Raw genomic sequence first — 27613 nt, 5'->3', positions numbered from 1 at the left:
GAGTGAGAGTAGATGTGTTTAAGAATAAGCTCGACAAATATCTAAACTGCATCCCAGACCATCCAAGATTGGAAGATGCAAAATATACCGGAAGATGTACTAGCAACTCTCTGGTAGACATTAGAGGTGCCTCACACTGAGGGACCTGGGGCAACCCGAACAAGATGTAAGGTCTGTAAGGTAAGGTAAGGTCTCTCTCTCTCTCTCTCTCTCTCTCTCTCTCTAGGAGGTGTAATTCTATAAATTTTTTCATGTCTTCTTATCTTGATATTTCCAGGTAATGGACTTCGTAGAGATGCAGTGCCACAGACTCTCTCTCTCTCTCTCTCTCTCTCTCTCGTACGCAAGCACGCTGAAATATAAATGTTGACACACACACACAGACACAGACAGACACACACACACACCACACACACATATATATATATGATATATATATAATATATATATATATATATATATATATATATATATATATATATATATATATATATATATATATATATATATGTATATGTATCTAAAGGGACGAACACCACTCATGTGGGAATGCCACATTAGAGACCAGATTAAAGCTGAATATTTAATCGTTAATTTTATCCTGCAGACGATTAGAAATACTCGTCCCCTGGGCCGTTTGAAAGCCTCTTCACCTGTCCAATTCCCCCCAAGGGTAAAGGAGATGAAGTGTCCCACTCGCCAAATGATTAGTAGAAGAGATTTTTTAATAATTCTAATAAGTTTCTCCCTAATGGATTTTCAGTCCTGAAAGTCTTAATTAGGGATGCCATTTGCGGGGTTATCGTAACTCTGGCAACACCTTTGTTGATGTTTTTGCATCGTGGGTGGGAGGGCCGGTGTATGGGAAGGTAAAAGGTAACCTTGATTTAATTTTGTGGGCGGAGGTTCATACAGTGCGTGTTGCGCATGCGCCTCGGGTTGCTAACGACTGCCAGAATTATGTTTACGGAAATTTGTGAATTTTATCCGTTTGGCTTTTTTATTATTATTTTTGTGACCTCTAGGAAATCAAAACAGTCAAGAAGTTTGTAGTTACATGGCTTGGAAAAGAAAGCTCTGTTTTCTTATTTATTTATTAAATTATTTTAATTCAAGTAAAAATATTTCAATATACTTACGGAAACAGAAACGATGGCATTCCTTATTACAGTCTATAATGATAAAACCCTAGTGGATCTTTCTTGTTTGTCCGATCGGGAAGGTAGGTGAGACATGACACATCCACACCTCCTCCTGCAAACCTGTTTGTACGTCCTGGGTGGGGTGGGGTAGGTAGGGGAGACATGAAGCATCCACCCTCCTCCTGCAAACCTGTTTGTCCGCCCTGGGTGGGGACGGGGTACATAGGGAATTGGTATGTTGGGAGTCATGAAACATCCACCCTCCTCCAGCAAACCTGTCTGTCCGCCCAGTAGAATCACGTGAATTCATTATATAAGCGAATACCACAGGAAAATGACGGGCAGAAGATTTTCTGCCTGTATTTTCCTGTGGTATTAACTTATATATATATATATATATATATATATAAATAGTATAGTTATATATATAATAATATATATTATCTATATATATTTATATATTATAATATATATATATATAATAATATAAATATCTATATTATATATATATATATATATATATAATATACACACATGCCTACTATGTATTATGTAAGTATGTATTAAATTTCTTGTGGTATCTATTGAAAGAACAGTATGTGAACATTACAAAATTGCCATTAACGGATAAGTTCGATATTGTTCAAAATGTCATTATACAAGTGAGAAGATCCTTAAGACTTTTCTTAGATAAAGGAGGAAGAATCTATCTCACCACGATAAAGGTTCATTGCCTTCAATAGTCTCTCTCTCTCTCTCTCTCTCTCTCTCTCTCTCTCTCTCTCTCTCTCTCTCTCTGTCTTCTAGACATTATGGTGAGAATCACTTATCACCATCTCAGGTTGATACCCAGGGCTCCGTTAATTGGCATATAACTGTCTCCTTTCATTCGTGTCAAAGCTCTCTCTCTCTCTCTCTCTCTCTCTCTCTCTCTCTCTCTCTCTCTCTCTCTCTCTCTCTGTTAAATGGACGTTAGTCTCGTACTTGACTGTTCAGTGTTTGTCATTAATTCATTTTAATGTGAATTGTTACTGTAAGGAAAGAAGTCGTCTAAACACCCTGTTTTTCTCTACCAATGAAATCTTTTGCTGTTTCTTTACATTAAACTGATTTTTTAAAATCCAATTTACAAGGCTAAACTCAATTCACTCAGTCCACGAGACCGAGACAGACTCGAAGTCTAACTATGTCTAACCTCATCACCAAAACATTCGCCCTTAAAGCATCATGTCGAGCGATGGTTATGACACAGTTTCAGAAACTTACATTCAGCAATTTCTCGACGCAAGTGGATGGGTAGGGAAAAAGTGTAGCATCTCGTTATTGAAATGTTGTAAAATAGCAGTTTTCGTACTTTGTAATCTTACGTTCGACAGTTATTTGACGCAAGTGAATAGGAATGGACAAAGTGTAGTAGTCTGCAAGTTGTTAAAATATTTGTAAAATAGTTTTCGTAAATTATAATCTTAAGCTATGTACCAATACACACTCATCGTTTAGTGATCCCGATGAAAGAAAGGAAAAATTGTAATCATACACACTCGTCGTTTAGTGATACCGATGATTGCAAGGAAACATTGTAACACTACGCTCTCGTCGTTTAGTGATCCCGATGAATGAGAGGAAACGTTGTTAGCTGACGTCTTCAAGTGACCAAGTCTGTGTCCTTCGCATCAATATTTCTCTGGCGTTCCTGAAAGCAACATGGCTGTAGACTTCATTAATTATGCATGCGTTGCTTGACTGGCCAAACGTCTGTTTGGTGCTTTGTAAGAAGCCGCAGGAAAATCAGTCAATCACTCGATTATAAAAATACAGTTTAAAATCATTTCTATCGTCCTGGCGGAATTAATGACCGCTAGAAGTGACGTCATCACCGAAAGAAAACGGATCATAAGTTAAAAAGAAAAATGTAACTAATCTTCTCTTTCTTTTCTCCTATTATTTATTCTTCCATCTGTCATCATTGTTATACTGAAGAGACTGTTCTGGTTACTGATGATTCAACCTTGTTTAGTACTCCTTTGTTTCTTGTATTCCTCGTCAGTGGGTACAGTTTTTTTGTGGTTATAAGGTGTTTTTTCCTCATCTTTTCATTTTGTATTATATTAACTAATTCCTGTTCATCTTTTTTTTGCTTGATATTTTTTATGTGTTACTACTTCTTACTTAATGCCTCTTCATATATTATGAAGTCATCGCTGATGATAAATGTTTTAATTTTTTATCGTTTTTTTTAATAATATTCACTAAAATATCTTCGTATATTTACTTAACATTCAAACATGTATATCACTTCGTATGCATTACTTTTTAGTTATTACACTATTTGCATATGAAATCTTCACTCCCCTTTAATATTTTTTATTTCAATTCCTGTCCGTAAATACGAAGTTATATATATATATATATATATATATTTATATATATATATATATATGTATTAAACTGTATACATATATTATATGAATAATTATCACATCACCGTGATTCATGTAAATTATTCGAGCTACAGATGTCCTTTAATATCTAATTCGCTCTACCTTGGTTTACACATATGAAAATATATTAATTCCGAGGAGGAGCGAATTAGATATTAAAGGACATTTGTAGCTCGAATATTATATATATAATTTTAAAACGTTATACTTTTCATCTATTGGTATTCATGCCCATTACTAACTCGGCACTTCGTCCATAAGCTATAGAACGTTGCGAACGATATTAAAATTCTAATTTCAAAGATAATAGAAAGCAATTCCTGTTCAACAGCCTTACCTAGAAACACACACTAACACAATGGGAGCCTCAGCGAGTAACTCAATCCGCTGTCTGATTCAACTCTGTGATATTTAGTTGAAAGACTAATGGACGGTTATCTGAATCTCGTATAATTGGGAAGAGGAGGAGGAGTCCATTATCACCCATTATCATCTATTATCATCATCATCATCATCATCATCATCATCATCATTGGTGTTGAATAGAAATGACTGACATTGATATCTCTTCGCTTATGCGATGGTGTATTTCAGTTTGCTTGGGGCAATGCAGTGCAGCTGGAGATTGGGTGAAAGCCAACCAGTTTCTTGTTTGGTAGGGTTTAATGTTAATCACGTTTGTAATTTATATATATATATATATATATATATATATATATATATACTCGTATCAACGGTTATCAAAAAAGTAAAAATAAAAAATGCTAAGGTATTGGAAGTGCCAAATACTCTTAAAAATATCATTCCAACCTCTCTCTCTCTCTCTCTCTCTCTCTCTCTCTCTCTCTCTCTCTCTCTCTCTCTCTCTCTCTCTCTCTCTGCCTTTTTCACTGATTTATATCATATAACAGAAGTTACTTTTTTCTAATGTAGTCAAACTTTTTTCCCCTTAATTATTGCGTCATTGTTATCAGTCCCATTAGTTGACAAGGAAACGGTTTCAAAAATACATTGATAATGATTCACCATTCCTAAGGCATTTTCCCATCTTTATAGAACTGACATTTTTGATCTGTCATCTTTCCAAAGGATTAGATGGTGAAGAATGTATTCTTTTGCCATAAAATGGGTTTTCAATGCAGATTCTTTGGCTAACTAAGTGGGGTTTGTCATTAGAATATCCCTTTTTAATTTTCCAAAATTCATCAGAGTAATTCCTTTTAATTTTACAAAATTCCATATGAATTATTCATCAGAATATTTCCTGGCAATTTTACAAAATTTCATATGAATGATTCATCAGAATATTTCCCTCTAATCTTGCAAAATTTTATATGAATTATTCATTAGAATATTTCCTTTTAATTTTGCAAAATTTAGTATGAATTATTAATCAGAATATTTCCTTCTAATTTTGCAAAATTTCATATGAATTATTCATCAAAATATTTCCTTTTAATTTTGCAAAAATTTATATGAATTTTTCAACAGAATATCTCCTTTCAATTTTGCAAAATTTCATATGAATTATTCATCTGAATATTTCCTTTTAATTGTGCAAAATTTCATGTGGATTTATTCATCAAAATATTTCCTTTTGATTTTCCAAAATTTGATTAGGATATTTCCTTTAAATTTTCCCAAATTTATTATGATTTTACCATCAGATCATTTCCTTTTAATTATCCAAGAACAACCTTTGGACCAAGAATTTCATGACATGACAAGTCACAATAATTGTGAAAATGAGAAACAATATATTATTAATTAATTATAATAGAGGTACCGTAACTGAAAGCTTGATTTATAAATCTTATTGTAATTTATACACAAGATGGAAAAGTAGAGATGGAATAGGATGTGGTCATCGTCCCGTGTTCCCAAGTTTGGGTGAGATAGGATCAGACTAGTGGTCAACTGAGTGAGTTGACAGGTACACGATTTAAACCTGGGTAGAAAGATTGATGATGAAGTAGTTAGAGAGCAAAGAGTGAATGAGGAACTCGATTATAGAAGTAAAAGAGAGGAGAGAGAAACTGTGAAGAAAGATTGACCATGGAATATTATAAAAGAGAAATGAATAAGTGAGGAACTGCAGTATAGAAGTGAACGAGAGAGAATAGCAGCCATGATTTAAAAGAAAAGGTGACAGTGCCTCTTTGAAGGGGTTTAAAGAACACGAAACTCAAGATTTTTTCAAAGGGATTCGTCCTGCAGATTAAATTCTGACACTGACACTGTCATGGTGTGCATCTGGGATCTGAGCATAAGGGTGAGTTTACACTAGGCTTCACCCCACGCTGTACATGTAAGACTCATCACCAACTCCTCACAAATTCTTGTTAGGCCCCGCCTACTGGACTGCTCATTAGGTTGTGTTAGTGGTGTGGCGTGACTCTTGATGAGCAGTCCAGTAGGCGGGGCTAACAAGAATTTGGGAGGAGTTGGTGATGAGTCTTCTGTGTGAACTCACCCTTATGCTCAGATCCCAGATGCGCACCATGACGATGAGTCAGAAAAGAAGAAGAGAAGGTGACAATTTCCATTTAAAGATCTGGAGGACCATAAAAGTTCCCTTGAGGAACTCCGTACATGAGGCTAGACCCCGGGGAAAACCAATACACTGTCATGATGCGTGTCGGAGGCTTCTCAGCATAAATGTAGATACAATGCATGAATCCAGTTTTGGATGGGTGTATTGGCTGCTGGATATGATCGATGATGCGTTGCTCTCTGAGGTTGCAAGACTGGTTTTGCCATCTTATGCGAGGGAGCACCTGTTTAATTCAGATGTCCGGACGGATGGTTCTTTGCCGGCGTTGACACGTCTTCGCTTTGTGACATTCCCCATGTAGGGGTGGTCGTGCCTTCAGTGCACCTCTCACAGTGTACTCTAGGCATTGCAATAGGTCCTTTGCATTAACCTCTTTCATTCCCTTTACTTGTATATTCTCTTGATAATTGTTTCATAGTGCAGCTGCTTTGAGGTTTCCCTCCTGTTACACATTTCAAACATTTTAACTCCCAGTTTCCCTTTCAGTGCTGAATGACCTCTTAGGTCCCAGCGCTTGGTCTTTTGGCCTAAATTTTCATATTCCATTCTATTCCACTTGGGGACTTTCGATGGGATGATGGAGGTCTTGGGTTTCTTACCAACTGTAGTTTTCAAAGCATGTCAACATATCCAAATAATAATAATAATAATAATAATAATAATAATAATAATAATAATAATAATAATAATAATAATAATAATAATGGATAAGTATCTAGACCTGAAAATAGAAATAAGAAGGAAATTGTACCCATAATCATCCGAACACTAGGCACGATCCCAAGATCCCTGAAAAGGAATCTGGAAAAACTAGAGGCTGAAGTAGCTCCAGGACTCATGCAGAAGGGTGTGCTCCTAGAAACGGCGCACATAATAAGAAAAGGGATGGGCTCGTAAGGAGGCAGTATGCAACCCGGAACCCCACACTATAAATACCACCCAGTCGAATTGGAGGACTGTGATAGACACCCCCCCCAAAAAAAAAAAAAAAAAAAATAATAATAATGCTTTCAACCTGAAAATTGCTAATCAAGTAGAAAAAACTTAACTTTATACCTTTTCACGTACTGGCTTAGGGAGATAATATATCTTCCTATTTGCAAAAGGAATAAGCAAAAAAAGTAATTAATGATGACAATAAATTACAAATAAAAAAGCTTTGAAGATTAATATATCAATGATTAGTCGTTTTTAAGTCAAAACTTCAAGAATCATTATGAAGCTACTGCATATTTATTTTTTCTCTGGTAATGTTTACTGTCTGGGATACTGAGATGCTGTCTTTTGACTTCTTTACGGCTCAAGGAAGTTATAAATTCCCCGTGAAACCTTGTGAAGATTCCGCCCCATCCCCCGCCCCTCCCCGCCCCCGAACCCCCCACCCACTTTTTTTTACATAGATTTATTGAAGATGTGACTTGAGTTGTTTTTCTGTTAGCACTTACGTCATGTGCAACCTGATTTTAATGATTTATTTAAGGTTAATTTCTTTGTGAAAGTTGCTTTGTTATTAATATTATTATTGTTATTATTATTATTATTATTATTATTATTATTATTATTATTATTATTATTATTATTATTATTATTATTATTATTATTATTATTATTTTTATTATTATTAATGTTGTTATTATTATTTTTGTTGTTGTTGTTCAAATGAGGATGAGAAATAGATTTAAAATTTCTATGTATAACTAATTTCCAAGTGATTTATTATTATTATTATTATTATTATTATTATTATTATTATTATTATTATTATTATTATTATTATTATTATTATTCAAATGGGGATGAGAAATAGCTTTAAAATTCATATCTAAATAATTTATGTAAGAAATCAACCTTTTTTAACTCCCGTCTCTCTCTCTCTCTCTCTCTCTCTCTCTCTCTCTCTCTCCAGGGCATTAAGTTCCCGGTGTTAGCCAGGCGTTGTGGGTATAGAGAGAGAGAGAGAGAGAGAGAGAGAGAGAGAGAGAGATACCAGTAGCCCATCAAACTGTGTACCATCACATAGTTACGAATGGGATGGTTCATCACCCGAAGTCTGGTGAAACAATAATTCATATGACATTCTCTCTCTCTCTCTCTCTCTCTCTCTCTCTCTCTCTCTCTCTCTCTCTGTATAGGAGTTCCTGACATATAACTAATGCACACAGTGAATAATTCAGCATATACCATAATGAAATGGGGAAAAAAAGCGAAACACGTCTTCAGGAAACGAAATGAGACCAAAAAACATCTGATATGCAAATCTTTGGCAGTGGTCCACCTGTCTGGATCTTCGATGAGTATTCGCATCGAAGACCGACTTTTGACTTAATTATATCTGGACGAGGTCTGTTAATAAACACTCATGTCACAGATCGTGGATTTTGACGTAAGCAAACAGAACCCTCTGATAATGAAATGTTTGGATACTGATGTTCAGTAAGGCCAAAATCTTGTGTAAATATTCTTCTCATTTTTGGGAGGGGAGGGGAGGAGGGTAGGGTTATAATGAGGGGGTAGGGGGTGTTGGTTTGATCTGAGGAGGCTTGTAGTTTTGAATGTAAATACTAATGAAGGAATATGTGAATACATTAATGAGAATGCTCGTACGTTCATGTGTGGATTAAAGAGTATGACAAGGTGAGGGTGCCAGTATAAGCATACATAAATGTGTAAATTGTAATAAATGTGGTGGTATTACATACATACATAACATACATACATACTACATATATATATATATATAAATAAATATATTATATAATACACATAATATACATATCGAATAAAAGGAGCCCATAAAAAATGCTCCTTTTATGAGATGGAATTCTGTTGTCACAGAACATTTTTACCAGTCATAATACACACACACACAAACACACACACACACCACACACATATAAATATATATATATATATATATATATATATATATATAGATAATGTATGTATGTATATGTATCTATACACATATGTATATTTCATTTATGTGTGTGTGTTTATATTATATACACACTTATATTTTATTTATGTGTGTGTGTTCATATTATATACACACACTTATATTTCATTTATGTGTGTGTGTTTATATTATATATGTGTGTATGTGTGTGTATAAATAAATAAATAAAGAAATGTGTGAGTGCACGCGCGCGTGTGTGGATATGTGTGTGTGTGGTGTGGGCGTCGAGACGACGTACGATGTTATGACAGAAATTAAATAAAAAACTAATATATCAGTAAGCATCATATTTCCCCTTCCCGTGAAAATATTAAGTCTTCATTCGGTTGAAAATACAACCTATTTGTATCATTAGCGCGGTGGGGTCTCGAGTCACCATCAGCCAGTGGCTGGATCTCGCTCGCTTTTGAGGATGGGAGTTTTGTCCTTGCAAGTTATTTATAAAAAAAAAAAAACAATAACAAAAATCATCTGAGTGAGTGGACGCGCATACCTAAACATACATACGAACGTACATATATACATACATGCATACTGCATATATATATATGTGTATATATATATATATATATATATATATATATGTATGCATGTATGGGATAAATAATTTATTTATATAATCATATATATATATATAGATATTTATATATATATATTGTATATTATATATAGAATATTCATGTATGTAATGTTACTTATTATAACATTGTATTTATAAACACACATGTATGTATATATAGATATAACATATATATATAAATATAATATTATATATATATATATTATATATATATATATTACATACACACACACAACACACACACACAAATTAGTATATTTATTATATAACCACATATATATATATATAATATATATATAGTATTTATATCTTATATATATATATGCCCTGTGTGTATTCGACTATATCACAAAACAATTATGTAAATAAATCACTACTACTTTAATAATATCTCACCAAAATATTACCACGCCCAATTAAGCTGTTTATCAAAGCCCAAGAGTATTTTCTCGCATGAATGAATAAGATTCGCCTCTTCGTAAAAACGTAAATAATGATTGATTAATTCGCCGGGAGAGCCGAGGAAATAAACAGGTAGTGAAATCGAGCAATAATAAGAGGAGAATAAAATCTTATCCAGTATAGCTTACGTTCCCTCCAATAAGTGGGGTATATATTATAGGCGGGCTTTCTTAGGTAGGATGCCATTCTTATGTAAATGTTTGAAAATAGGTAATAGCCTCCATTGCGAAGGCTATACGGATCGCGTAAATCCTGATTATATTAGAAAATGCAATACAAGAAAATATGGTAGCAGCAGCTCCGGAGAGAGAGAGAGAGAGAGAGAGAGAGAGAGAGAGAGAGAGAGAGAGAGAGAGAGTGAAAGGGTCTCCTTTAGAAATCCAAGTAAAGCTGCTTCTTCTTTGATGAGAGAGAGAGAGAGAGAGAGAGAGAGAGAGAGAGAGAGAGAGAGAGAGAGAGCGTAGTGGTCTACTTTAGAAATCCAAGTAAAGATCTTGATGAGAGAGAGAGAGAGAGAGAGAGAGAGAGAGAGAGAGAGAGAGAGAGAGAGAAATTACGCGTGTACATCTACACCTGTTTTATGCAAGTCTTGGCATACTATGGAAACCCAAGTAAAGCTTATCTTCTTGATGAGAGAGAGAGAGAGAGAGAGAGAGAGAGAGAGAGCAACGGAGCGCTGATTGAAGTGCCCGAAGAAATAAACCAAAGGGAAACTGAAAATAAACTCTCGGATGAGTGATAAAGAGGTGTACACAAAGAGAGAGAGAGAGAGAGAGAGAGAGAGAGAGAGAGAGAGAGAGAGAAATATTAATCAATAGCTACGTATTTCTCTGCTGATCCCACCAATAAACACAATACAAATCTTTTGATCCAGGCGGATCTGGGACAGAATAAGAATTCTCTAGTCAATGGTTTTTGTATGTTTTTTTTCTCGCTCTTACATATATCTCTTTATTAAGAAATGTATTAGGTCTATAGTCATACAATAATAATATTTTCGTCATTATTTTCATTGTCAGAAAGTAATATCACTCTTGGTTGTATATTAGAAATACCGTAATTATTTCTACGGATTTTTCCCCAAGTGATATCAAGGCAATCATGGTGTTATTTCGTAAGAAATGAGGTTTTTTGTTCCCTTATTAGTCTTTATTTCCCCTTGAAAATTCTTCATTTTCTAAATCATCTTCATCTTCCCCTAAATCAGCTTCATTTTCCCCTGAATCATCTTCAATTTTTCATAAATTATCTTCAGTTCCCCTAAATCATCTTAATTTTCCACTAAATCAGCTTTATTTTCCCCTAAATTATCTTCATTTTCCATGAATCATCTTCATTTTCCCTGAATCTTCTTCATTTTCCCCCGAATGTTCTTAATTTTCCCCAAAATCATCTTCATTTCCCCCTAAATCGTATTCGTTCCCTGATTCTTCATTTTCCCCTAATTCATCTTCATTTTCCACTAAATCAGCTTCATTTTCCTTTAAATCATCTTCATTTTCTCTTAAATCATCTTAATTTTTCCCTAATTCGTCTCCAGTTCCCCTAAATCTTCATTTTCCCCTAATTCATCTTCATTTTCCTTTAAATCATCTTCATTTTCCCCTAAATCATCTTCATTGCCAATACAAGCTATTATTTCTCATCGCATCATTTACCTGAACCTCTTATTTCCCTGTCCGTTATCCCTAAAATGTTCAAAAAGTTTACTTTACTATGTTATTTGTGCAATCAAATTGTTTCTTGAATATCTTTCGGAATTGAGTTATTACAAGCATTCCGGTGTCTTAGGAAACTATCTCCATTTATGTATTTGTATGTTTCGCGACTACTTCTCAACTTCACTTCCTCAAATAATATACGGTTCCTCTCGTAGCCAATTCTTTTATTACATTACCAACTCCGCCCCCCCTCTTCGGTTACTGTACCAGACTTGCAACCTTAACTCTGTAAGTTCATACTACTCGTTTGTCTCCACACGCCCTTACTTAATTTATGACAACTCTTTATTTATTTACAGTATCACGTTACCATCAAAAGGAGACTATCCCTCCTGTGTGTCTCTATCCTCCGAATGAGTTATTCGCTCTCTCTCCTGCACGAGAAGCTCAATCCGTTCACCGTCATCTCTGTTAAATGCATTTGGAGCGTAACTTTATTTTGCCGTCTGTGTCCTTCTTCGTCTCTTTCGTAGAGACATTCGCAAACTTCTTCTTCTTCTTCTTCCTCTCTTAGTCTTTCTAGTATGTCATTTTAGTCTTTTAATATACTCGGCTGCCGTTTTATTCACATCACAATCGGCTGTTTGACAGGAATGAATATCAGCTACCTGGTGTAGTAGTTTCAGCTGCTTTTGTTCTGTCAATCTTGATATAGTTTGTTTGTCAGTGTCAATGTCCTTTGGATTCTAAGACACGCCCACATACGCAAACATATTATATATATATATACTATATATATATATATATATATATATATATATATATATATATATATATATATATAATGTCCTTATGTAGTTTATAAAACATATATTTCTTGTACAGTCATTTTTTTACATAACTAATAAGGATTTTACATCATTGTGGATTATATCCCCATTTACTTAGAGGTACAACAATAGTACCTAGCTTCTGCATATTACGTATATATATATATATATATATATATATATATATATATATATATATATATATATATATGTGTGTGTGTGTGTGTGTGTGTGTGTGTGTGTGTGTGAGTGTCTTTGTCAATGCTATAATCACTGTAAGGTAAAAATAAAAAATAACTTGTCGAATCGTCTACTATTTCCCCCCCCCCTCTCTTTTTTTACCAACAAACAACCAAGAACAATCTAAAATGAAATTATAACTCTTTATTTCCCGTGTCCTTTACAGAATCGACACGAGTATACGGGTTACAATCTCTGTACACATTGCTCTCGGGTTTCTTTCTCAGACTTATAAATATGATAAACATGATCCCTTAAAAGCTCGAGGCTGACAAGCCATCAAACGAAGTAATCACATTTGGCACTCGCTAGCTACAAAGTGCCATGAGCGCGGCCAAAAAAGTCTCTTGTGTCACGTGGCAAATTGACACCGGAATGACAACGCTCACAGAATTTTTCTTGGGCAGTGACTAGTGCGTGTAATGGTGAAGAAAAAGAGACATTCATAAATGTAATAATAATAATAATAATAATAATAATAATAATTATACCCTAAAACTCCATTAAAAAGAGTGGCCATGCTTTTTTTAATAATAATAATAATAATAATAATAATAATAATAATAATAATAAAATAATAATAATAATAATAATAATAATAATAATAATTGATATGACTTAGTACCCCAGCTAAGTTTTATAATAGGCACGGATGATAATAATAATAATTAATATGACTTTGTACCCCAGCTAAGCTTTATAATAATAATAATAATAATAATAATAATAATAATAATAATAATAATAATAATCAATAATAATAATAATAATAATAATAATAATAATCATAATAAAATAATAATAATAATAATAATAACAATAATAAAACTAAGAGGGGAAGACAACCACCCAGAAATTCCTGAAGCCGAACCAAGTAAGAGACTCTGGGAAAACATATGGAGCAATCCGGTATCACACAACAAACATGCAACATGGCTCTAGGAAGTCAAGGAAGAAGAAACAGGGAGAATAAAACAAAGATTCACAGAGATCACGACAGACACAGTCAGACACCAACTAAAGAAAATGCCAAACTGGAAAGCCCCAGGTCCGATGAAGTCCAGGATACTGGCTCAAAAACTTCAAAGGCCTACACCCACGAATAGCAGAACAACTCCAGCATTGTATCTCAAATCACCATGCACCCAAATGGATGACCACAGGAAGAACATCCTTAGTACAAAAAGACAAGAGTAAGGGAAATATAGCCAGTAACTACAGGCCTATCACCTGCCTGCCAATAATGTAGAAGTTACTAACAGGTATCATCAGTGAAAGGCTATACAACTACCTAGAGGAGACAAACACCATCCCCACCAACAGAAAGGCTGCAGAAGGAAGTGTAGGGGCACAAAAGACCAGCTCCTGATAGACAAAATGGTAATGAAGAACAGTAGGAGAAGGAAAACCAACCTAAGCATGGGATGGAAGGACTATAAGAAAGCCTTCGACATGATACCACACACATGGCTAATAGAATGTCTGAAAATATATGGGGCAGAGGAAAACACCATCAGCTTCCTCAAAAACACAATGCGCAACTGGAATACAATACTTACAAGCTCTGGAATAAGACTAGCAGAGGTTAATATCAGGAGAGGGATCTTCCAGGGCGACTCACTGTCCCCACTACTCTTCGTAGTAGCCATGATTCCCATGACAAAAGTACTACAGAAGATGGATGCCGAGTACCAACTCAAGAAAAGAGGCAACAGAATCAACCATCTGATGTTCATGGACGACATCAAGCTGTATGGTAAGAGCATCAAGGAAATAGATAACCTAATCCAAACTGTAAGGATTGTATCTGGGGACATGAGGATGGAGTTTGGAATAGAAAAATGCGCCTTAGTCAACATACAAAAAGGCAAAGTAACGAGAACTGAAGGGATAAAGCTACCAGATGGGAGCAACATCAAACACATAGATGAGACAGGATACAAATACCTGGAAATAATGGAAGGAGGGGATATAAAACACCAAGAGATGAAGGACACGATCAGGAAAGAATATATGCAGAGACTCAAGGCGATACTCAAGTCAAAACTCAACGCCGGAAATATGATAAAAGCCATAAACACATGGGCAGTGCCAGTAATCAGATACAGCGCAGGAATAGTGGAATGGACGAAGGCAGAACTCTGCAGCATAGATCAGAAAACCAGGAAACATATGACAATACACAAAGCACTACACCCAAGAGCAAATACGGATAGACTATACATAACACGAAAGGAAGGAGGGAGAGGACTACCAAGTATAGAGGACTGCGTCAACATCGAGAACAGAGCACTGGGGCAATATCTGAAAACCAGTGAAGACGAGTGGCTAAAGAGTGCATGGGAAGAAGGACTAATAAAAGTAGACAAAGACCCAGGAATATACAGAGACAGGAGAATGACAGACAGAACAGAAGACTGGCACAACAAACCAATGCACGGACAATACATGAGACAGACTAAAGCACTAGCCAGCGATGGCACATGGCAATGGCTACAGAGGGGAGAGCTAAAGAAGGAAACTGAAGGAATGATAACAGCGGCACAAGATCAGGCCCTAAGAACCAGATATGTTCAAAGAACGATAGACGGAAATAACATCTCTCCCATATGTAGGAAGTGCAATACGAAAAATGAAACCATAAACCACATAGCAAGCGAATGCCCGGCACTTGCACAGAACCAGTACAAAAAGAGCATGATTCAGTGGCAAAAACCCTCCACTGGAGCCTGTGCAAGAAACATCAGCTACCTTGCAGTAATAAGTGGTACGAGCACCAACCTGAAGGAGTGATAGAAAACGAACACGCAAAGATCCTCTGGGACTATGGTATCAGAACGGATAGGGTGATACGTGCAAATAGACCAGACGCGACGTTGATTGACAAAGTCAAGAAGAAAGTATCACTCATTGATGTCGCAATACCATGGGACACCAGAGTTGAAGAGAAAGAGAGGGGAAAAAATGGATAAGTATCAAGATCTGAAAATAGAAATAAGAAGGATATGGGATATGCCAGTGGAAATCGTACCCATAATCATAGGAGCACTAGGCACGATCCCAAGATCCCTGAAAAGGAATCTGGAAAAACTAGAGGCTGAAGTAGCTCCAGGACTCATGCAGAAGAGTGTGATCCTAGAAATGGCACACATAGTAAGTAAAGTGATGAACTCCTAAGGAGGCAGGATGCAACCCGGAACCCCACACTATAAATACCACAGTCGAATTGGAGGACTGTGATAGAGCAAAAAAAAAAAAAAAAAAATAATAATAATAGGAAATTCCAGCGTTAAGATTTTGACCTCAATCAGAAATTCTTTCCCTTGTCAAAAATTATCTCAGTTTTGTAGAATCTCTCCCCTGTTTTTCCTCTTGAGGATCTTAATTAGAAAGGTCATCCCTGTGTTAGCCATTCTTTTTTTACGCGTGGGGAAGTGGTCGTTAGTTTTTGGAGGGGCACCTGCTTGAAAAAAATCATCTCCAGTTTTTTTTTTTTTTTTTTTTTTGGTAACCTACAGATATTTTTTGAGCATCTTGTTCTAATTTTACAACGTGTACAAGCGGGGTGGACCACACATTTGCTACGTATTTTTATTTTTATATGTTTGAGTTTTGATTTATCTGTTTATTTATATATATTTTTATTTCCATTTTCATTCATTGTCGTCGTAGCTTTTTGCCTAAATCACTTATTCCATTCCATTCCATTACGCACACATATATACGCACCATTATATATATATATATATATATATATATATATATATATATATATACCTATATATATATATATATATATATGTATGTATAACTGAATCACGAAAGTTTGGAACGTGATAAATGCATAAATAAAGGTATAAGCCACGAAGGAAAGATAAACAACGGAGTGTGTGCAAGATCTTTCGACTCAACGTCCTTTACTTAGCAGACAAACTTATACCTTTATATATATATATATATATATATATATATATATATATATATATAATATATATATATATAAATATATACATAATATCTATATATATATATATATTATATATATATATATATATAATACAATATATATAAATAATATATATATCATATATTATTAATATATATAACTCCCCTTAATTGATAAATAAATGGAAGGAGTTCGAATCCCAAGCCGTTATTTTGAGCTCATCCTTTTTGTGACTTAAAACTATTTTATATCGCAGCAGTAGACTAATTACCTCTGCAATCCGACTCAGCTGCCCTTACCATTTCAGTTGCTGTCCGAAAATATATCGAATCATTGAATTATTAAAAATAATGTTGATTAACCCCAAAAGCTCTGCGTTCTAAACGCAAGTCTAAATATGGAAGTTTTTTCGGATATCCCTTTTTCCACCAATGATCGATGATCCTCGCCAAGCAGTGATTGATTCTAGGCAATCAATCAGCTATATCTTCTTTCTCCGATCTGTCAAAACACCACCTGCATTGCTGGTATATAATCGATCACCTTCCCCACGAATAGCTAAAAATTGACTTATATATTTTTAGCCTTTCTCGATCATTATACCTGATGATATCTAAGGCCGCTCTGCTCCGAGACTGCTCCTTTCCCGTTTTCTTTTGTAAAGAAATTTTGCGAATATCCCGTTTTCTTCGATCGGATTTCTTTCACCTTTGGAGTAATTGTTTGGAAGACAGTTTATATCTAGTAGAAATTATTAAACATTTCCTTCCCTCATCTCAGATTTAGTTTAGAAGATCGCCTTCATAATGTCATTACATATGTTTTATTATGATGTTTGTGCAATATGACAGTTCAGGGTTGAGTAACTCAGAGTAATACTTTGTAGAACTGTTGTAGTTGAGATTTCATTTAGAAATGATTTCCATAGATACAAGGAATTCGTCTAATTTTAAATTTGAAGTTTTTCAAGGTTCTAACGACTTTGGTTAAAATGTATCTTTATAAATAAATAAGTAAATGTTTTTTAACCTTCTCCAAGAGATATACACCATAAGAGATTATATATATATATATATATATATTATATATATATATATTTATATATATATATATATAAGTATATATATATATTCTGTTGGACATGATAAGACCAACGAAATCATTGTGCCTTGCAACCACTGCAATCATCGTGCCCTGTAATATGAAATCTAGTATTCCTTAAGAATCCTTTCATCTGATTCCATCTTCAACCTATATTACTACAAAATCTAAAAAAAAAAGACAAATAGATAGAAATAAGAAATAAATTTTTTAATCCTCAATGCTAGTTTCCTCTCTGCCATGTTGGCAACTGGGTCTGTTCTGTCGCACACAAGGTTATAAGGTGTCAGAAGATATTATGTTTTGTGGAGGAAGGAGTGATACCAGCTGATGTTGGCAGAGTTAAAATACGGGATTACGTTTAAGTTTAGTAATATTTCTTCTAGAGTAACTAGATCAGTGGTTGTCAAACTTTTTTGCACCCTTTCACAATAAGTCGGAATTTCATTCCACCCTCCTCCCCCACTCACTCCCCCTTTTCCCGAATTTCCTGACTCAAAAGCTCTATTCCAAATCATATGCATATGATACTAGAAGTCCTTGGTGATAGTTCTTCCCTTGAAGCTCCGAAGTGCATTCCAAATAATATGCATATAATACTAAGAATCCTTGGTCACAATTCTTCCCTTGAACCTCTGAAATTCCCCGCCCCCCATTGGGGTGAATTCTCCCCCTGGTGGAGAACCATTGGACTAGACGAACGTTTTCAAGTCTTGCAATATTTGATTTTGAGTGGCTCATTTAAAAACGTTTCCAGGTGAAACTCGTCAACTAGAAATGTTTAAGAAAATATATATCACTCGTTCTCTCGACTCATGTCTTCAGTGCTGTTAACAATCGTTGATCAAATGGCGATCAAAGGAGAGAGAGAGAGAGAGAGAGAGAGAGAGAGAGAGAGAGACAAGGCGTTTTATTTCGCAATCTAGTTTCTGATAAACAACGTCTCCTTCTCAGAGGTTCACTTTCAGGATCAAATAATGATTAAAAAAGGTCGCCTTTCTTTCTTTCTTTCTTTCTGCCTTTCTTCCACTTTGGAGAGAAGAATCAGCAGCCTGCAACGGCCATCTGGGAAAACAGAAATAAAAGGAAAGAAAGAATCCAGTCGGCAGCATAGAGAGATAAAAACACACGAGTCACCTCTCTCTCTCTCTCTCTCTCTCTCTCTCTCTCTCTCTCTCTCTCTCTCTTTATCTTTTGAAAAGTGTCGTTGTTGTTGAGCAAAAGGCATCTTCCAAGATCAAATATTAGATAAGTGTACGGAGGAGAATCGAGTGACTTGTGAGGGAATGCTACGGGCTGCTCTAGGAGCAAGAGCCCTTGCTGGCATAAGGCCAGCTAAATCTAAAACAACATTGCGAGGGAAGGCTCCATTTGGCTCCATTTCGTCGAGATATTATCTTGACTGTAATGTTTCTCATCTCGTTTCATAGATATCTCTTTAAGAGTTTTTCATCTCGTTTCATAGATCGTTAATTTATTGTTTTTCATGTAGTTGCAGGAGTTTCTGTAATGTATTGTTTTTCATCTAGCTGTAGAAGTTTCTTTAACGTATTGTTTCTCATCTCGTTTCATAGATAGGTATGTTTTTAATGTATTGTTTCTCAGCTCGTTTAATAGGTATATTTTTAAAGTACTGTTTCTCATCTCGTTTCATAGATAGGTATATTTTTAATGTATTGTTCCTCACATCGTTTCATAGATATATCTTTAAAGTATTGTTCTTCATCTCCTTCCATAAATTTATCTTCAAAGTATCATTTCTCATCTTCAAAGTCCCCGAGCCCAGTGTTCTTCGGATCTGCAAAATGCAAACTATTGTTTGCTTTAGAAAATTGCCGCCGCTATATCCAGCGTCCCTGGCCCAGAATGTAAATATTATCTTTTTTTTTATCAAGTTCTGCTTGCTCACCTCTTCTACGATTCCTGAAGGTGTAAAGCATAAGTGAAAATGTTTTTTTATTATCATCAATTCCTGCTTGGTCTCCTCTTTTATGCTTCCTGAAGTTCGTAAAGCATAAATGAAAATATTGTGTTTTTTTATTATCAATTCCTGCTTGCTCACCTGTTTTATGCTTCCTGAAGGTGTAAGGTGTAAATGAAAATATTTTTTATTATCAATTCCTGCTTGCTCTCCTCTTTTACGATTCTGGAAGGTGTAAGTCATTAATGAAAATATTGTTTTATTATCAATTCTTGCTTGCTCTCCTCTTTTACGATTTCCGAATGTGTAAGGCATAAATGAAAATATTATATTTTATCATTAATTTCTGCTTTCTCTCCTCTTTTACGTAGCTTCCTGAAGATGTAAGTCATAAATCAAGCATAAATTTACCCAGTGAGCTAATTGGCAGCCTCGCTCCTCTTATGCCACAACGAATACCCAACGAAATTCACCTACCCAGGTTAAGATCCATCAGTGTCAGAAATAAGTAGTTCAAATTGGCTATCTTTATCGTCGTCTTCGTCTAATAGTTGAATGAAACTGGGGAAAGACGCGAATTTGATTTCTAAAAAAAATAACAGCTAGTTTACTTGGGTGAAAAGTTATTTTATTTTATTTCCTTGAACTCTGGTGTAATTAAATCAAATTAATTATCTTGCCTTTCATGAAATACTTTCATTTTGCAAATTTTAGTTAAATTAATACTTATTATTCATTTACACCTCTTTGGTGAATTAATCTTTCGAGGTTTATTTTCACTTCTTTGGCGAATTAATGTTTCGAGTTTCATTTACATAGGTGAACTGATGTTTCGAGCTAACTTTCAATTTGCAAAATCCCTTTGACTGCATTAAGTGTAAAATATAATTCTTGGAACGTACTTCCTTATCGCTACTTTACACTTCTTTGATGAATTCAATTTTTCTTAGGCGTTTTTCGAGGTAAATGTTCTGTTTGCAAAGTTCCTCTGACTTCACCAGTGTGAGATGCATCTCTTTTTTTTTTTTTTTCCACTCATAGAGAACGGATGCTCGTATATTCATTTACACTGAGTTGATAAATTAAATGTTTCTGCAGGCTTTTTTTCGAGGTAAACCCGCTATTGAAGATTACTCTGATTCACCAGTGTGAGTTCTCTCTTTTTTTTTTTTTTTTTTTCCACTCATAGACGAACGGATGCTCGTTATTCATTTACACTTATTTGATAAATTAAAATGTTTCTGAGGCGTTTTTCGAGGTAAACCCGCTATTTGAAGATTCCTCTGACTTCACCAGTGTGAAACGCATCTTTTTTTTACCACTTCCAGACGCTGTCATAAACAATGACGATGGGCGACGGTCTGAACGCCGCGTTCCAGCTCAACGCGAGTGCCGCGGGGAGGGAGTCCCAGAGTGTTTTCTTCAGCGACGAAAACGCGTCCGACCCGTTCCCCACCAACTCCACGGGGATCGACGTCGACGACCCCTGCAATCAGATCTTGAGCGACTCGGAAGGAAGCAGTTACTCTGCGGATGTTTTCCAGTTCGTGGTCTACGGGATACTGCTGACGACGGTGGGGCTCCTGGGCCTGGCTGGGAACATCATCTCCATTACTATATTGTCCAGGTGAGGGCGCGTGTGTGGTAGAAATGTTGATTGCTGCTGCTCTTGGCGCATTTCTGTCTGGTTTAAGTTCAGTGTCACTGGTGGGAGATTGTCAGAATTATTATTTTTTTTAATGTGATTAGTTAATTTTTAGCTTACTCGTGGAGTAAGCCTACAAACTACTTAGTTATGTTCTTGTTCTTGTTGGGTGGGTAGGAAACCCCTATGGAAGATCCTAAAAAGGTCTGAAAAAGGTGTTTCGTGTTGAGTTAAAGATACAGGAATTTTAGGATTAGATATTTATGATTTATTTATTAGAATGAAAGTGTAAAAATTAAATAATGTGCATGATAAACAATATAGAAAAATGATTGCTAATAAACTACAGTGTATTTATTTTAATTTTCGTTGGCGAAACAAGGATCTATTTTACCATAGATTTTAGCGCATTTCAATTTAGCTTAAGTTAGGAATATATTGCTTACAACTTATGTGTGAGAGGAAAATCTTGCATGTGTCTCGAGTGAGCTGGATGTCGGAGCACACCTTTTATTTCATTTTTTATTTATTTATTTTATTTATTTATTTTTTAGTGCTGTTACTTAATTAAGAAAGTGTCACTTCTGAGACTAGAGATGATTACGGTGCAGTTTAATTGTCATATATTGGGATACATCGCGTTCTGAATTATTGCTCAAGTTAATTTGAATCATTCCTGATGAGGCTTAATTATTTTGAGTCCATATTGCCGCGGTGATTACGTAATGCTAATGCTGCTATGTTATGTAAATATATACTTATTTAATGTCCATGGTGCCCTGATGACTTCGTGATGCTAATGCACATCCATTGACTGACTTAACATGTTAGTATGAATTCTACTACCTTTATCCATCTCTCTTCCATTTCCCATTCATGTCTGTTGGACTCCTTTTTCCTTCATATTCATACGAAGGCAAATCTATCTTATTATTGTTATATCACGGGGAGATGGATTCACCTTGGAAAGGTTTATTCTCGAGTCACTGATTTTCATTCGTCTCTTATCTATTTTTTTGCCGTATTTTTGGAGTGAGCCTATTTCATTTCTGTCGTTTTTCTGGTGATATGTTGTTTTTCGTATTTCCCCACATATTCGCTTATTTATTACTTCCGCTTTCGTGTTTTGGTATTAAGTTCACTTACCTTCCAGGAGGTCGTATACTTGAATCGTTTGTCCTTTACGTATCCCTCATTTTAAAGTCTTTTAAACATACGAGTGTTAATTCTATGGGATAGAATACTTATTTTATGCCATTCATTAGCTTCGGTATTAGCCCTTATATTTTTTCCCACTAAAATACAATTTCATAAGCAATGGTTGGTAATGGAATGTAATAGCAATTGAATATATTATCTCGATGTTTAAAAAAAACATATTCGAATTTTTAAAGTTTCACATTCTTCTGAAGAAAATATTAATCCAAGATTCAGAACCAGAAACTTCATGCATTGTGGCAGCTAAATCCTATTTGTCTACATTGTCAGTAAAAAAAAAAAAAAAAAAAACTTTATTCACCGAAATTGTTAAAAACCCTACTTTCTGAGTCTAATAAACAAAAATTGTCAAAATATTATTCCTGCCTGGAAACACCACAATGCAATGATCTGCTAGAATCTAGATGGAAATAATAATGTTTCTGACAAATGTCATCTAGATCGTAAACATGTTATGAATCCTTTGAGCAGATTTTTTTCTTTGTTAAAATATTAACAGTGTAAAACGTGTTTTGATATGAGTAAGCAGGAGTCCTGTGGGGCGGCGGGTGTTTGTTGGGGGGGGGAGGGACGGAAGGAATGGAGGGCAGAGGGGGGTTGGGGTTCCCTGTTCCTAGCTCGTGATTAAATTAATCTGTACCCCAAAACAACTGAGGCACTGAAGTCGACGAGACAATTTTTTCTGTGTATGATTTTGCTGGTCGATGTATAATATAATTTTTATGTATATATATATAATATATATATATATATATATATATATATATATATATATATATACACACACACACACACACACACATATATATATATATATATATATATATATATATATATATATATATACATGATCTACACATAAAAACACTTGCGAAATATAATTGACGTATATATTGACGACGTGTATTTCTGGTCGGACACCCAAAACGTGGAAGCTTTAATAAATTACATTTATTAACATTTCCTTTTTTTTATTTACGATTTCTGACGATAATAATCTATAGTTCTTGGGAGCTTATTTTCTTCAGACAGTTGAGGCACATACACGAGACTTGACTTAGTGAAAATTTGAGTAAAAATTATGATCTAATTTCCCAGTATTTTTACCTTCAGTTTAAAACAAATCTTTGTTCCACCCTTAGAGAAAAATGCTTAAAAACTTTTGCCTTTTTGTTTACCCTTGAAAACGAAATTGAATTCATATTTGGGAAAACTCTCTATCACGAGGGTTTATACAATGTTCTAAGGGTTCCACAGTAATAAGGATGTTAAAAGTTCGTGTATAATTTACAAACACTTTATTAAAACTTTCGAACCCTTCCCTGGGTTCATCTTCAGTCCAAGACTGGAGATGAACCCAGGGAAGGGTTCGAAAGCTTTTATAATGTGTTTGTAAATTATACACGAACTTTTAATATTTCTATTATTGTGGACCGCTTAGAACATTGAATTCATATTTGGGAAAAATTAGCGATTTTAGTTTCTAGCAGTTTTGCCTTCAATTTTAGATAATAGTTCTGTATAAAAAAAATCTTGGTTTCGCCCTTACAGGAAAATGATTTATATCTGAATTCAGTTGGCTTATCCTTAAAAACTACCTTCAATTAAAAAAATTATGAATTTACGATTTTATTTTCCACCGGCAGTTTTGCCTTGAGCTCAGAGAATCCTGTATAAAAATCTGTTTCACCTTGAGAGGAAACTGCTTTGAGATAATTTCCTCTTGGCTCATCCTTGTAAACTAAATTGAATTCAAATTACGATTTTATGTCCCCGTAGTTTCGCCTTCGACTTAGAATAATTCCTTTTTTTATATAATTTATTGATATAATCAGTTGATACATGGAGACGCCATCTAGCTGTCTAAAGTCTGAGTTCGGGGGAAAATTATTCACTCGAGTTTCTTCATAATTGCTCAAATATTAGTTGATGGCTTTCGCTTGCTTTCCACTTCCTTTCGCCGGACCTTAACTCTCTGGTTTGGAAAACACGCTAATTAGCCAACTGGAATATATTCCAGTCTTACGTAAGGAATTTTCCGGACGTTGTTCAAGGGCATTGCTTTAGTCGGCGCAGTGTAGAGAGAGAGAGACGAGAGAGAGAGAGAGAGAGAGAGAGAGAGAGAGAGAGAGAGAGAGAGAGAGAGAGAATGTATATATATGTATGTATATATGTATGTATATATATTTACATATACGTTTAATATATTACATATTTATATGCAGGTATATATATGTGTATATATATAATATACGTATATATTAATTACATATTACATATATACATATATATATATATATATATATATATATATATATATATATATATATATATATATATATATTGTTACGAAGTTCCAAGTATCTGGTTACTACACTTACCATTCATTTATTGTTACCTCACAAAGGCCAGACACCTGAACCCTCATCACAGGTATTAAACGACTGAATACTCTAAAGGCAACAGTGATCCCCTAACAACTTACCAGTATTGCAGAAAATCAGACTAAGTTCATCAAAACAGGTGTGAGGTAATCTTGTAAGTAATTAAATTAATCAAAGGGCATCACTCCATCAACAACTTTAAAAGTCTAAGTATTTCCCTGATTTCAGAAGTCTAAGTACTTCCCTGGTTCTAAGTCACTTCAAGTAAATTGAAGGAAAGCCGATCAATTACCACTCTATGTTTCTACCTAACATCAATATAATCATAATTAAATGCAAATATACTGGTTAGAAATGAAATACTTATAAAAATTTTAAATACAAAAATTTATTATTAAACTCAAAGTTTATAAGTGAAATTCACAATATCAGGGAAAATTAATGTTACTTGAAAACAAAGTAGAGTTTAATTAATTCTTGAATTAAATTAAGTAAAATTAAATCAAAATTAATTTATCAACAAATTCAAGAAAATTAATTCAATCAAAATCTAAAAGTGTTAGGTAATAATTGAAAACTTGAAATTAATTCACAAGTGCTAAACAATAATAAAACTTGAAAAGAATTCTAAGTAAATGCAAATTAATTTACAAGTGTTAAATTTAATTAAATGTGCAATGACTAATTAATGAAAATAACTAAGTCAATTAAATTGTGAATGTAAATGAAAATACAGAAAAATGTGGACAGTATCAAAATAAAAAGGCACACTTCAACAAGAAAACACAAAACTTTGTAATGTGTAAAAAAGTAAACGTTTTCACTCAAAACATTGCAACCATCAGTTTTTACCAAACCACTGTTCCTATCAGTTATTAGTTAACCACTGTTCCTATCCGTTATTAGTTATTAGTTGCAACTAATAAAAATATAACACACTTTACCTTTTTGGTATACCAATTTCTTTCTTTGCTGCAGGCTTGTTTCACTTTACCATAAACCAGGTGCCGTTACGAAATAATGTTTGTTCAGATTCCACAAAAACACTATTTAACACTAAAACTCTAAGAAATATCAAATATGAAATTCTCAAGTTACGAGTGACCAATTTACGTTACGTTAATATAATCACAAGGATGTCGAGAGAGAGGAGAGAGAGAGAGAGAGAGAGAGAGAGAGAGAGAGAGAGAGAGAGAGAGAGATGTTAATGCCTCGAGAATCTAAGATTTAATGAAATTCTCTTCCTTTACGGAAACTGGACGGGAGATGACAAAAAGTTTAGGGACAATAATGCTTGCAGAAGCTTCAAAATCTTACACAACTTTACTCACAAAATGTGTAACCTGCACGTGGCTTTGACAAAGACATACACGTACAAGACCAGTCTGTTAAAAAAAAAGACACGTACTCTACTCGATCGACATGGAGGCTGAGCGATAATTAAGACTGACATGTTTTGATAACAACGCGAAGACTCGATTCGATCGCTTATCAAACGTGTTGACAGATTAGGAAAGAAAACGGAGAACTTGGAGTTCCTCTAATCTCACAGTGCTGACATAATAGGGAAACAATCATAGTTTCGAACGGACAAAGAAAATCTCTCTCTTTTTACATTTTACGTTATACATATATTCTTTTACAATATATTATGCGAAATCTGAACACGCATTTAAAACATCCATCTCTAAGCTATCTAGGAATCTGAAAAAATGTTGCACAATTCTACATAACATTTTGTACAGTCACAGAGAAGATATATGCATTTTGAAAGTAGCAATATATAATAATAATAATATATTAATATATATATATATATATATATATATATATCTATATATATAGATATATATATATATAATAATATATAATATAATGTAATAAATTAATTATATAAAAATAGGTGGGGAGGGGGTGAAAAAATAATAGACAAAAAAAATTTTGACAGGACGTCCAAAGAAGCTTCCCACGCCCATCTTCCACCCAATCTACAGAACGCCGCGATCATGTTGACAAGCAGCTTAAGTGCTTGTCAGGATAATCCTGAAGGCAGGGAAGACAGTTTTAGACCAAGTAATGAACAGGTGATGGTTGTTGGTTCTTGTCAGTGTCTGGAGAGACTCTTAACCTATGTTTCCTTATTATGAGGGATTTCATATTATTTCACTCGATTGAATTAGTTTTATAACGTCACTTATTAATTTTCCATTGAAGATGGTCTCAGTTTTTCAAAAATGTTGAGTTCATAAACGAATGATAAATTTGAAAAATATTTTTTCTTTTGTTATATTGCAAACTTTTTTTTATGGTGTCACTCCTTACTAATTTTCAATTGGTCTGTTTTCCAAAAATATTTCGTTAATGAACTGATAATAAATTTTAGGTAATTATTTTGAAAATTTACAAATTCTTTTGCTGTATTGAAAGTTTTTTTTTGTTATTTAATTTCTTACTAATTTTCAATTGAAGATGGTCTAAGTTTCCAAAAATATATCTTTAATAAATTAATAATAGACTTGAGAAATATTTTTG

The 27613-nt window shown here is 34.3% G+C and overlaps 1 protein-coding gene across 1 annotated transcript in view; it reads left to right on the top strand.

The window, feature by feature from the left end:
• Window positions 1-27613, top strand: part of LOC135218404 (FMRFamide receptor-like) — a 119783-nt gene that overhangs the window by 40428 nt on the left and 51742 nt on the right. Inside the window, exon 2 of the mRNA XM_064254701.1 lies at window positions 21163-21461. Within this exon, the coding sequence (XP_064110771.1) occupies window positions 21178-21461 (284 nt within the window). The 5' untranslated portion in view covers window positions 21163-21177. The remainder of the gene's footprint in view (window positions 1-21162; window positions 21462-27613) is intronic.

This window comes from Macrobrachium nipponense, chromosome 9 (assembly GCF_015104395.2).
Source record: "Macrobrachium nipponense isolate FS-2020 chromosome 9, ASM1510439v2, whole genome shotgun sequence".
NCBI classification, from domain to species: Eukaryota; Metazoa; Arthropoda; class Malacostraca; order Decapoda; family Palaemonidae; genus Macrobrachium; species Macrobrachium nipponense.
Note: the sequence above shows the minus strand (reverse complement) of the source record. Positions and strands in the feature narration are given on the sequence as shown.